This window comes from Phycomyces blakesleeanus (genome assembly GCF_001638985.1).
Source record: "Phycomyces blakesleeanus NRRL 1555(-) unplaced genomic scaffold PHYBLscaffold_7, whole genome shotgun sequence".
NCBI classification, from domain to species: Eukaryota; Fungi; Mucoromycota; class Mucoromycetes; order Mucorales; family Phycomycetaceae; genus Phycomyces; species Phycomyces blakesleeanus.
The window spans coordinates 1,395,393-1,408,378 of record NW_017265140.1 but is presented as its reverse complement, the minus strand read 5'-3'; the positions used below and the strand labels follow the sequence as shown (position 1 = coordinate 1,408,378).

General features: G+C 37.9%; 3 protein-coding genes across 3 annotated transcripts; 2 read left to right on the top strand and 1 right to left on the bottom strand.

Moving 5' to 3' along the window:
• Positions 1 to 911: 911 nt before the first annotated feature.
• PHYBLDRAFT_143858 (hypothetical protein) lies at positions 912 to 3,258 on the top strand (the record flags this gene model as incomplete). The annotated part of the gene is made up of 8 exons (XM_018431086.1): positions 912 to 1,045; positions 1,123 to 1,195; positions 1,351 to 1,715; positions 1,944 to 1,998; positions 2,093 to 2,416; positions 2,817 to 2,913; positions 2,990 to 3,084; positions 3,139 to 3,258. 8 exons carry the CDS (start codon positions 912 to 914, stop codon positions 3,256 to 3,258), a joined length of 1,263 nt encoding a protein of 420 aa, XP_018293655.1.
• A 1,157-nt stretch (positions 3,259 to 4,415) lies between these two features.
• Positions 4,416 to 9,249, top strand: PHYBLDRAFT_96058 (hypothetical protein; the record flags this gene model as incomplete). The annotated part of the gene is made up of 8 exons (XM_018443947.1): positions 4,416 to 5,358; positions 5,590 to 6,081; positions 6,151 to 6,514; positions 6,663 to 7,858; positions 7,935 to 8,015; positions 8,083 to 8,217; positions 8,284 to 8,887; positions 9,006 to 9,249. Coding segments are annotated over 8 exons (4,059 nt in total), but the record flags the coding sequence as incomplete, so codon positions are not given.
• Positions 9,250 to 10,049: 800 nt separating this feature from the next.
• PHYBLDRAFT_19899 (hypothetical protein) lies at positions 10,050 to 11,815 on the bottom strand (the record flags this gene model as incomplete). The annotated part of the gene is made up of 8 exons (XM_018439711.1): positions 10,050 to 10,133; positions 10,273 to 10,654; positions 10,733 to 10,873; positions 10,972 to 11,051; positions 11,132 to 11,215; positions 11,310 to 11,444; positions 11,525 to 11,609; positions 11,745 to 11,815. 8 exons carry the CDS (start codon positions 11,813 to 11,815, stop codon positions 10,050 to 10,052), a joined length of 1,062 nt encoding a protein of 353 aa, XP_018293653.1.
• Positions 11,816 to 12,986: the final 1,171 nt, after the last annotated feature.

Genomic DNA, 12,986 nt, shown 5'->3' with positions numbered 1-12,986 from the left:
CTCAGAACTATGTGTTACATAAATGGATAATAAATCACATATAATATATACAATATACGAGTATTTTATATAATTATATTCTCTATAATTAACATTGATATATATATACTTTGCTAGAATTGTTGAATGTATCTTCTGTTTTAAAATATTTATACAATTATCATTCCTATCAATATTATTTTACAATCTTACTCCAAGAAACCCATCTTAAACGAAAGAAGCGACAAACCATCAAGGGTACGGCTATTCTCTGAATACAAGGTGTTATGTTGGAACGCCATATCTAACAATTGGAATTATCGACTTTTATCAAACAGTCTTTTGAAGAATCATCGTTAGTATCATCGTCTCCACGCAAGAGAACTTTGTGCTTATATTTAACAAAAGGATGGTCGGTAGAGACCACTATGAGATTTAATCATAAAGGCATGATGAACATAAAGTCCCTTGGTATTTCATCGAGATATAAAAAAAAGGGAAAGAAAGGTCTACATGTCATTTATAGGTAGAGTGAGAATAGTAGCAGTGGAAAAGCGGGAGGATAAGGAAATAGGGTGGAGAAAGATATGCGTGCTAGCTCGTAGAAAGGTTGTAAAGGAAGGGGAAAAACCGAGTGTCTCACAGTGATCATTTTTCACAATATTTGAATAGAAGAATAGCAAAGAAAAAATTGTTCCAGAACAAGTACCGTACTAAAAGCGCAGCACCACTCAACCGATCCTTGCAAAAAAAAACGTGGAAAATAATTAATATCACTGTGTACCAGTCCTGGAACGTCAAATTAGAATTAATTTATCTCTGTAAAATCTTTGGAAAGTACTAATTGAGCAAGTTGATTCCAGCTCTGCATGTGCTCGAGAATATTATGATTTTTTTATCAATGGCCCCATTTGCTCCAGGAGAAGCCACCCATGTCAAGGCCTAAGGCATATTACATTTCGTTCGTCTGGCACCCGCTGTGGCGCCAGCTGTTTCTTTATGGCTGTAATATCCGAATCAAGAAGGGCCAAAAAGTACTCTCCTTCTCGGCAAGTGCTGAGCAAGAGTATTATACCGACACTTAAAATATGGGTGTACACTTTGTGGTGAGCGTGGATAGTATTGAGTGTGTCGTCTGCTCAGTAAAGACATGTTGAAAATGGAATCTGACAAAGGAAAGTTAAACAGAGAGATTAACGACAATTTGGAAAATAAGGTATTTGTTGTTGAAATCGCATATCTTGAGCAAGAATGAGAATGTAAAGCGTGGGGTGTGCAGATAATTGGGTCATCCTAAATTATTTCGTCAATTCATCTCTCATACAATGGACTGTATGTGGTTGTACCTCACTTTGATAACACGCTACCAAGATTTATTGCCAATCTAAAACATTTCTACGCAACAGTGATCGAACTCCTAACGCTCCAGAAAGAGCTGCAAAAGTCTGTCGATTGAATTTTGTACCACTACAAAGTACACAAACTCTCCAGTCTTTGAACCGTCATAAGTCATCCAGCCAGAGATGTAACATACAGCAGCAGTGGGGAAGCACATGGTGTACTTCATCCGAACAGTTTATCTTTAGAACACTCATAAATCCAGCTAGCGTCACCCCACCAAGACTATTGAACACAAAGCTATTGACCATCGCTTACACGGGACCAATTCCTGATTTGAAGCAACCAACGGACAGCCGAGCTGAAGATGTCCTTAATATTGATGAGTTCGGATGGAAGTATGACGGCCAAAAAATGGCTTAATTTAATTGCAGTAATCATAACTACCGGTAATCAAAAAGCCATTTATTCCTTCTCGTTCCAGCTCATTCATAGACGCTGAGTATTTCATATGTAGCCTCTTGAATAGGGTTTCATGGTCCAAATTAAAGCCAAGAATATATCGGTCTATATACTCATCTTAAGTTACTATGTCACTACACTCCCCATCATCATGCTTTTGATAGTGCACTTCTTGGAACCTCCTCATACATCACTATCTTCCCAGCATCTAGCTGCGAGGTTTGCACAAAAAATTATCGTCTCGCTCTTTGTTGTATCGCTCACTTCCTTGTCAAATCACATATGATCCTTGTCTCGTTTGTGATTTTTTAAGACACTCCCGACTATTTCCTTTTTTCATGTCTTTTTAAAACTGGCATGTGGTTATCTTTCTGGCAGGATACCCTTGGGCCTTCTCACACTCTATTCATTCTCAGAGACGGTTTTTAAGGATTGTCTTTTCTTCTCTCCAAAGTTCTCTGACATTTACTATATAACTCTTCCTGGCTTTGCACTTTTGGTTATTGGTCAACACCAATGGTCCACAGTATTCGATCATGCCTATTTTATGCCTTCCACAGTATTATTTGTCGTATTCCGCTTAGCTGTCATATTTAAGGCTGAACAAACCCTTAATAACCTTGTCTGCTCCTCTGACGTATAACTTTAATATTAGTAGTCTTTTGCTTTACCACATACTCAAAAACTAAAGCTGAAAAAATAAAAAACAAGGTTTGTGACGTGCACCCTTTATTATTATTATCTAATGACTCCCACAGTAAAAATCTAGGCTCCAATTCCTCCTTACAAAAAAAGACAAATACTAGTATTCCATATCGCAAAAGTGATGAATAAAAAAATTGTTGAGTCTCCCAACTGATATCCATATGAATTGGTCATCTTTTTTTGAGATTTTTATTCATTAGAATCACAAAAAACCTGACATTCCATTTTTTGAGGCTCGGGGTAAATTTGTATTATGCAAAGTAAACCATGAAATACCTTGGGGCAGTAAGAGATAAAGGAGGGAGCGGGACGGTGCAACATATCCTCTTCAGGTGCTTATTGAAATTCGTAATGGGATCGAGTATGGCGACTGTATCGTCTTCATCATCGAACATTTTGCTATAGCCATCATTGCGAATGAATGGCGTTGTATTTATTCTGAAAATAAGACGGGAGGACAGTGCGTCCTTTCTTTTAGTGTAATGCGCCACGCCTTTTACTGCAGTGCGCCAGTGCTCTTCTCCTCTTTTGCGCCAGGCTAATTTTTTGGTATGGCGTCACTTTATTCCTCTGTGTAACCCTACCTCTCCTCAGAAAAATGTGCCAGTTATTTCTGAAAAAAGTATACTTTCTTAAAATACTTAATTAAACCAGGTACACCCAAAAAAGCACAGCACGAGTGAAACAAATTTGTTGTCATGGAGATTACCTGTGATTCCGACTGACGGGCTCAACCCATTTTATGGTATTGAATATTTGAGGATCCGCCAGTGACCCTTTCCTTTTGCCCCGAGAAATTTATTTTTTGACTGACGCATCGAGTTAAAGAAGCCAAAAGAAAAGAAAAGTGACGTTATACACCCATTGATTTGTTCTGTTCTTAAAATAAAAAATAAAAAAAGGTATTGGGCCTTTGTATATTACAGAGGAGGAAAAACCAGCAGACCATTCCGCGCCTTTACCATATTCATCTTCTGTTGTAATAAAACCATCTCTAGTTCATCATGAGCAATGACTTGAGCGACTTACCTTGGGAAGTATGGGAAAAAATACGTTGTCTATCCCTCGAACTTGCAGAAGGCGACATAACTCAAAAAGGCTATGAAAAAAAGAAAAATGCTATTTTGAAACAATATCAAACCAGTACATACACCACAACCCAATCGACCCACCCAGCTGTATCAGTACCAGCACAATTACCAGAACCGGTGCTAATACCAGTACAAAATACATTACAGCCGCCAAAGATAGACACCCGTTTATTAAGCTTGGATACATTAGAGCCAAGTGCAGCAGATATAGTCGATATCCTTGATTGTCTACCGTCTCCGTCACATACAAGTGAACAACCTTTCTTTACCAAGAAAAATCCCGAACAGCCAGAATCCCCATCTAATACCACACCAGTTCAGCCAATAACATATCCCCCGCCTCACTCCTTAGATAACTCTGTACCTGAACAATTTCCCCACAAATTCAGGGAACAACATTCTGTACCTCATTCACCCGACGCGATAATCCCCTACGCTTTCAGTGCAGCTACCGAAAGAATAAACCAATCATACCCTATCTCCCATCGCAACTCGCCTATACTTACTCATCAGTCTAGCCTTTCACTATCATCCAGGGCCAACGGGCTTCCTGGTAAGCAAAATAATAAGATAATAATTTAGTTAAGAAAAAGTACACACACATATATATAAAGAGTTGTTTTCCAAATAAATATATACATACATGCATGTATATATTCTTTTGTTTTGTTTTCTGTTACTGTCACTGTCACTGTCAGCCAATTCTCTCATTTTCCTCACATTATACAACCCACCATCTCACCTACAGACTATCGGTCATACTCTCCACATCCTACACGGTACTCCGCCGCATCCTCTGTCGAAAGTCAATTCACTTCCCGTCGTTCTCTTGCCCTTTCTAAAAAGTCCTTTTCCACAAAACGTAGTAGATACGATAATAGCACTATGGCCAGCAATTTTAAAGCAATTGAACCTGCACCACAAGTTACTCTCTCATTTGAAGATCCCTTTGAACGATGGAAGCTAGCTGAACTGTCGGGTCGACAATTATTTCCTATAGAATCACCTTTGAACCTGCCTACAGATCCTTTAATTTCGCTGATAGAAATTATTCGACAGCGCTCCAACACAGATATAGGAAACTTAGTTGCATTTGTGAGCGTAGATATGAAAGGAAAAGAAGTGGGAGATATCACATGGTCTAAGCTTGATAAACGAGCTACAGATATTGCCAGTCAGCTTCAATCAGTTGGAAACGTAGGAGATTGTGTGGGTTTAGTCTACAGACGTGTTGAAATCCTAGAATTTATCGTAGCCTTTATTGGATGCTTTTATGCTGGAAGAATAGCAGTACCAATTAACGCGACAGAGAGCTTATCCGAATTGGCTTTTGTGCTTCAACTAACCAAGGCCGAACGAGTACTGACAACAGACCAGAATGCGAAAGCCTTTTTAAAGGATATACAGACAAGCCAAACACCATTTCCAAAGGTAGTCTGGCAGAGAACAGACGAAGCAGCCGGGTGGTCAGGACGCCAGAAGCAAACCACACCTACAGACTTACCTAAAGATGCCTATATAGAGTATGCTAAAGCTGCAAATGGTGAGCTCAAGGGTGTCACAGTCAGTCACAACACAGTACTGGATCAATGCAAGATATTAGATGCAGCCTTGGGGTATAAAGAAAGAACATGTGTAGTGAGTTTTTGGGAACCCCGGCAGCAAATTGGGTTGATTTCATCAATATTTTGGAGTGTGTATGGTGGCCACCATATGATATTTGCAGACCAAAATATACTTGAAAGTCCTCCGGTGTGGATTCATGTGCTATCAAGATACAAAGGTAAGCTTAACTGGTAAGATTACTGAAAAAAAGGAGAAGAAGAAGACCACAAAAAATGATAGCTTAAGGTGGAAACAAAAGGAGACCGATAGTTTAAAAATGCCTATAATATCTCGATTTTATTTACTTTTTTTCAATTGCTTACATTAAAGAGACTACTTGCTTCTTTCTTTCGTCTTCTTTATTTATACACTATACACACACAAAAACATACATATGTGTATATTTTAGCTGCTCTGGCTATGACGGACTACAGATCTCTACTTGATATCACATACTTTTATTCGGCTTATCCAAAACAAGTCGAACAATACAACAAAAGAGTTAAGCCCGATTTATCATCCTTGAGCTGCATTTTAGTTGACACAGTTGTGGTCAGACCCGGTTGGCATGATCAAATTACTGAGCAGCTGTTGCGGCCTCTTGCTGCTGATAATAATATCACCGCCATTATTTGCCCCGTTGCATCTTTGCCAGAACACGGTGGAATCATTTTAAGTATCAGAGAAACTCAAACGGCGCCAAGACAATATTCGAAAACTGACACGGAGGAAGAAAATAAGGAAGAGAAGATTGAAGTCCAAGAATATTTGCTAGAAACTGAATCTCTTTGGAATAACAAGGTAGTAGTTCTAGCAGCAGGTGTTCAAGCTCGCCAGTCTGCCTCCATCTCAACCCACTATACTGCGTATGTTGGATCGTTCGGCTATGTGGTTCCAAAAGGTAATAATTTACAAAAATAAATCAGAATCACGAGCATAACAAGGTTCACATGTGTACTTTTGTCTGTAGCTACTGTAGCTATTGTTGACCCAGATACCACTTTACTTTGTCCCGGAGATACATTAGGGGAGATATGGATACATGGACCTGCCCTTCCTGATGGGTTTTTTGCATTACCTCGACACACTGAAGCTATATTTAACGCTAAACCCTTGGCTGTATCCTCCGAAACTCTTGTTCCAGAATTATACCAACAAACATTTTTACGCACTGGCCTTGTTGGAGCTTTGATTGATGGTCAATTGGTAATTCTTGGGACTTACGAAGATCGAGTGCGACAACAGCGTAGAAACGATAGATTGGGAGTGGACAGAATATATTTCTCTAGTCGCCTTGTTGATACAATATCCCAAAACACTCCTGTAGAACAATGGTAAATTTGACTTTCCTTTCTTGTATCCGATACGTCGTATTAACTTTCTTCTTTTTTAAAATAATATAAAAAAATAAATTAATTAAAATTAAATAATAATAATAATAAAATAATAAAATAATAACAACAATGCTATATTAAATCTTAGTGTCGTATTTGAGATTCTTGTTCATGGACAACACATGCCCGTCGTTGCCTTTGAGTCCCCTTCTATTCCGTCGGATCTTCCTCAATTGGCAGAAAGTGTTCATTCGGCACTTATTAACTATGATTCACTTCGACCTTTTGCGATCGTTATTCTTGCGCCTGATGCGCTGCCTAGACACAGAAAACATGGTAGACGCCAGATACACGCCCTAATGACCAAGCGCCTCTTCCTGTCTGGGACTATGACAATACGTTACATTAAGCTAGATATCGATCGAACCCTTTTACCTCTATTAACTAGCGACGAAACGAATCAAGAAGCCTGGTTTAAAGACCTGGTACACCAGCGAACGATTCAAACCGGTGTTGCGCCGGCAACGGTGTATCAACACACTGGAGTACCTCCACCGACTACAATCATAGATGAACGTAGTCGGCAAGATCTCTCTTCTTTCAGAAGCATCGTAGATTGCTTAATATGGAGAGCACGTCGAACACCTGACGAAATTACATATGTTGCTGTTCAGGGTTCGACATCCAAGTCATATTCATTCCGAAAAATGAGTGCCAAAATTGCTATGGTAGCAAATTACTTGACCAAGCAAGGCCTGAGACGTGGGCAAAAAGCTATCGTTATGGTATCTTTTGGGCATGCATGGGTTCGTACTATTTACGCTTGCTTTTCGATTGGTGTAATCCCGGTTCCAATTGCACCTCCAGACCCACACCACTATCCACAACGAGTTCAGCAAGATGTTAAAGCATTAGTTGATGCTCTTCGTATCCTCCACACAAATATATTAATTGTAAATCCACCTTCGGAAGATGCGATCAAACACCCCTCAGTGGCTGCTGCTTTGAAATCTTCAACTATGGTAGCTGGGGGTCCACCTAAAATCGAACGGATTAACATACAAAAGGCATCAAAGTACAACACACCTCTAGGGACTGAAAATGGGTTCTTTGTCCGCCCAGAATGGGTAAATTCTGATCGAAAGACGCCTGCAATTATTTTACCTCATCGGACAGCCGAAGGAAAATTGAGACTGATGTCTTTAAGTCATTCGACACTTTTACACCAGTGCAGTATCCTAAAGACTGTCTGTCGCATGAAAGCCCAAAAGAATATCGTGGTAACTGGAATGAAAATTGGAGGGCCTAATTTATTGCAGGCAGCTTTCTGCGGCATTTATTCAGGTATATTTAAATCCACTTCTTTAATCTGGTCCCAATTAAGTTATCTAAAGAAGTTTTTTTCTACTTATTTAATTAGGGTCAATCACTGTTCTGATTTCTTTACCGGATTTTTATTCTTCTCCGGCACATTTCTTAGAGCTCTTGAATCGGTACAAAGGTAACATATACAAAAGAATGCATCTTCTTCTTAGCATAAAATTAATGTTTTAATTACTCTTTATTAGTCAAAGATGTGATTGTGTCGCAAGAACTAATTCAATACGTGATGCAACGGGCGACAAACCACACACAAAAGATCCCACTCTCCAGTATAGAGAATCTTTTGGTGACTTCGGATGAAAGACCAAAGTCAACGCTGTGTAAGAAATACTTTAAACAAAAGTTTGTTCGTTTGCGCGTGTTAATAAATATAAAATACTTTACAGACCAGCAAATGACTCGATTTTTTACACGAAATCAGCTTCAGAGAAATTCTATCCAGACATCCTATAGTCATTTGGGAAATTCAATGATAGCTTCCACTTCATATGACTTGGCACACCCTACACCACCGTTGATTATTGATATTGAAAAACTCAGGCAGGGTGTTGTCCGATGTGTTTTACCAGAAGAAGGCTCTATTGGTATTGAAGTCTACACATCCGGGACTGTGTCCATAAATACTACAGTAGCAATTGTGCACCCAACATATCGCACCCTTTGTCCTGGAAATCATCTGGGTGAGATATGGGTGTCTTCTGATGCAAATATACTGTCTGAATGGGGTCTAAGTGAGCAGGACCATGCGACGCGATTTGAAGCCACTCTTATTGGTGGACCTGATCCAGCTGTCAAGTACATGCGTACAGGGGATATTGGGTTTCTTTGGTCTTGGCCGAATTCTACTTTCCCGGGAAGAGACGGTGACCAATGGCTGTATGTACTTGGGTCCATGGAAGATACTATTGAACGCCATGGGTTGATTCATTTTTGTGTCGACTTGGAAAGAACAATTCAGCAAAGCCATCCAGATATTCCAGAAGAATCAAGGTAAGAACAATAAATAAATAAAATTGAAATACACAAGAATAGATATACTACTTCTATATATAAAATGACTTATCTTTTCTCGATTATTTGTATCTTATATACACGTAAAAACTATTAGTATCGTATTCCAAGATTCTGAGGATATTGTTGCTGTAATTGCCGTTAAATTCAAACCACATGCTTTGGCAGCTGTTCCTTTAGTTGTCAATGCCGTACTTGAATCACACACCCTTTTGATAGATATAGTTGTCGTAGTTGACATTACTCAGCTACCACGCGAACGCCATGGTGAAAAGCAAAGGCAAAAGGCTAAAATTGCATACACCACCAAAAGACTGTTAGTATTTCTTTCCTTTATATTCTTATTCATATTTATTAAGATACTAATGAATTATTGTGTCTCAAAATTTCCTTGTATGTGTTTGTAGACAACCTCTATATGTGAAGCGCATCACTCACCCCCGCTCACTCTCATCATCATCATCTTATTCTTCCATACCATCCTGGTCTCGCCCGTCTTCTTTTTCTGCACCAAAACACAAGCAGTCGTCTCTTCATCAGACTGTACACAATTACAGCCGATCTGACTGTTACAATCCGCTCGGTCGACAGGGAACAGACAGCAGTCGAAATTCATTTCAGACGGTTACTACCACCAGTACGATGCATACCAACAAGTCAGCTATCTCTTAAACAACCTCAAGAATTATTGGTTGCAATGTAAATTATTATCCTCCCCTTTATCATTATCATTTATCATTTATCATTATCATTGTCACTGTTACTAGTAGTATTGTTACTGTTCCTATATAACACATTAGTACCTTTTATTCTATTTATTTTGATATGTATATTCATAATTTTATTTTTATTTTCTTTCATTTTACTTTACTTTATACTTTATACTTTATACTTTAATTTTCTTTCCCTGTTCAATTCCATTATTTCTGCAGTGACACTCAAAATGGCTGCCTGGATTAAAAGCATTGATTTTCTTTAAGACACCAGTCTTTTTTTTTGTTTTTTTTTTTGAAGAAAATGAAATACAATACAGAGCACCATATTGATATCTGTATAACTTGCTTTATTTTGACAGCAATAATACAATGGCGTCTGTTCATTTATTTGTACACTTGTTTTGAATCCAGTCTATCATGTATATTTATCCCTTTTCTTTTCTCTCTTTTCTCTCTTTCTCTCTTCGTTCCTCCCATGCCTTCCGAATGGCAGGAATGGTGTTGATGAGCTGTAGCGTGACGATGTAAGCGCACATTAGAACACCTCACCTCACCCCAACACACCCACACACACACATATATATAGCGAAAAATATATACTTCCAATACCCAATAATTATCTCCTCCCAACCTTTTTCTTTGTCTTACCTGTTCTTTTGATACTGCATCTCTGATACTACGCATAACATTATCCACAGTCGACTGGTGATTGCCGTCAAGTTTGTCATCTCTGAATCGCATGAATCGCCATGGCGATTTTAATCCGAGCTTACTCTGGATCTCGGGGTCAAAATTGCATTCGATAATCCGGTTATTCAACAACATTGGTTTCTTCCCTGACAGCTCTCTCCACTCTTCGTCAGTAATTCCGAGTTCATCAAAACGTGCATAGTCTGACCCTCCTTTCCAGACTAGCAAATCTATCCGCGGCTTAGCTTTATAATCGCATACACCAGGTATGCTGCTACCAGGAAACTGTAACGCGACTTTGAAATCAATCGAATTCTCATTTGCAGGCTTCCATTTGATCCTATTAAACGATAAACAGTACATGTATTGAGTAAAACAAATAAACAATAGAAGCGGATTCATTTTGTAGTTCAATTACATTTTCTGGCTTGTGCCATACAGATAAGGTGCGCTGACAGAAGTAAATATGAGTCCGTCGTTACCGTGCTTGAGTTTAGGAATGATTTCGTTAAATACTTGGTCAAGATGGTACGTAAATTGTTGTTCTTTAAACTTGACACTTTTAAGAGAAGAAGAAAAAAAGGGGTTGAAATAAAGAGGTTATTTCATGAGTCCAATATGTGATGTGAGTTGTAGAATTATATTCATACACTCTACCTAAATGGCTGGAGCTGACCTAGTTTAGGCTGCTTTCTGAGCATTGTATAGTGTGGATCGATAATTTCTTTTTGAAGATACTACAAATATTATTATTATTATTATTATTATTATTATTATTATTATTTTACTATTTGACCTTTGTTTTTTAAATACGTACTCCAAGTCGCTTCATCAAGTCCCGAGAAGTCAGCACTTGTTTTTCGACTACCAAGCAATCAAATAGCAAGAAGCGTAACCGAATCTATTTGTAGATACAAAACAGTGATGGTCAGAAATTAGTTTTGATGTTACATAATTTTAATTTACTAGATATACTGTGATTAAATAATACGCACTCTTCCATCTTCTTCTTTATCAAATACAAACTCGCCGTCTATGATAGTATCCTTATGACACTTTCTAAAGGAGGGATCTTGTGGAATCGGGAATCGGAGGTTGTTAACGAGATGAAAATTGCTCTTGCGATCAAACTTTTGGATAGCAGACGAATATAAATCGAGATCTAATGTGAGAGGCTGACTCGATCTGTCATGTAGTTGCTATTGGTTACCAAATAGACTTCGGGTTCTTTTGCTTCATTGACTGTGAGGAGTGCCAGACACCGCACGCCGTCTGATTTCTCTGCTACATAGTAGCTAATAATTATTTTATTAGACAAAGTGAGATGGCCAATTTAATGTGTTGAGATGGTAGCTCGATCAGCAAACGATAAAATTATCTAATGTGTAAATTTGATTGATAGAAAAGAGAGAGAGAGAAAAAAAACGTACTCTTCCTTTTGTAATTCTTTCAGTTGGTGTTCGTAAAAGCTCACTGGCTGGGCACCGGGAAATCTGATCATGCCTTTTAATCAGTCAAAAGCATATATTGATGATCTTGTATGGTACACACTTGTATACTTTTAGTTTTAGTAGCTCGGCCACCTTTTCCTTTAACCAGCCGTCATCCTGAACAGGTATGCCAGGTATATTTGGTACAGGACTATGGTTCATATTATATAATATTTATAATGTGCTATTCGTTCCTTTCCTTTTCTTTTCTTTTCGTTTTACAGTTAAAGAAATTGAAACAGAAAGTTGCAAAAAAAGGTGGAATAAAGGATGGTATGTGAGACTGTATTATGATTATTTTTTAGAGTAAATGCGCTGATTAAAATAAGTAGGGTGTAAGCGTCATTCATACAGACATTTTGCGTTGTATTCCAGAAGTCTGCGTTGTGGGTTGATATCTTAATTTTTTATAAGCCTTTATCGCGTGTTTATATATATATATATATATCGCTCGAGGATCTAAAGAAGTATATTTTAAGGCTGTCACAATTAGTTAATGCACCATAGAATACCTATATTTTTTCTTGTATCAATCATAATTTAGATAAAAATGATTATTTTATATATATATTATATATATATCCATTAGTTTTTATTTCTATTTTATTTTTTACTTTAAAATTGCAAATTTAATTTATTTATTTTTCGTAGGTCAAGTTACAGCTTATACTTCAAACATATCTGCTGTTGTTTTTTTTTGGGCCAAAGGAAAATGATATTCAGACAGTGAAATTAAGTTTTGGGACGAAATCCTTGTTACTGTTCAGACGTCTTGTATGTAATTATCTGAATATTTCTATAGCATTAAGCCGTTTACAATGCATCGATTTTACAAAGTACGACACTAAACAGAATCTATATATACAAGATACTTTGGAGACTAGTGTAGCATGAAATCTAAGCTTTGTAGAAGGTGTTAGGGATAATATTCAAGTGCTTTGATCTGATCAGCAGTTCAATGACTTTTAGGACAAGAAGTTTGGAGCAGCAAACATCTCGTCTTCTCCTTTTTGTAGTGCTCTTAAAAAATAAACCTCTGTCTCATCCCAGTCCATTGCATAATTCCCTTGCTTATCAAGTATTCTACCTTGACTGTCTTCAAAAGAAAAAGAAACGGCCTTATGGAAAAAATTACTACCAGTCCTTTTTTAAGCCCCTCTCTTTGGTGCTGGAACGACTGTA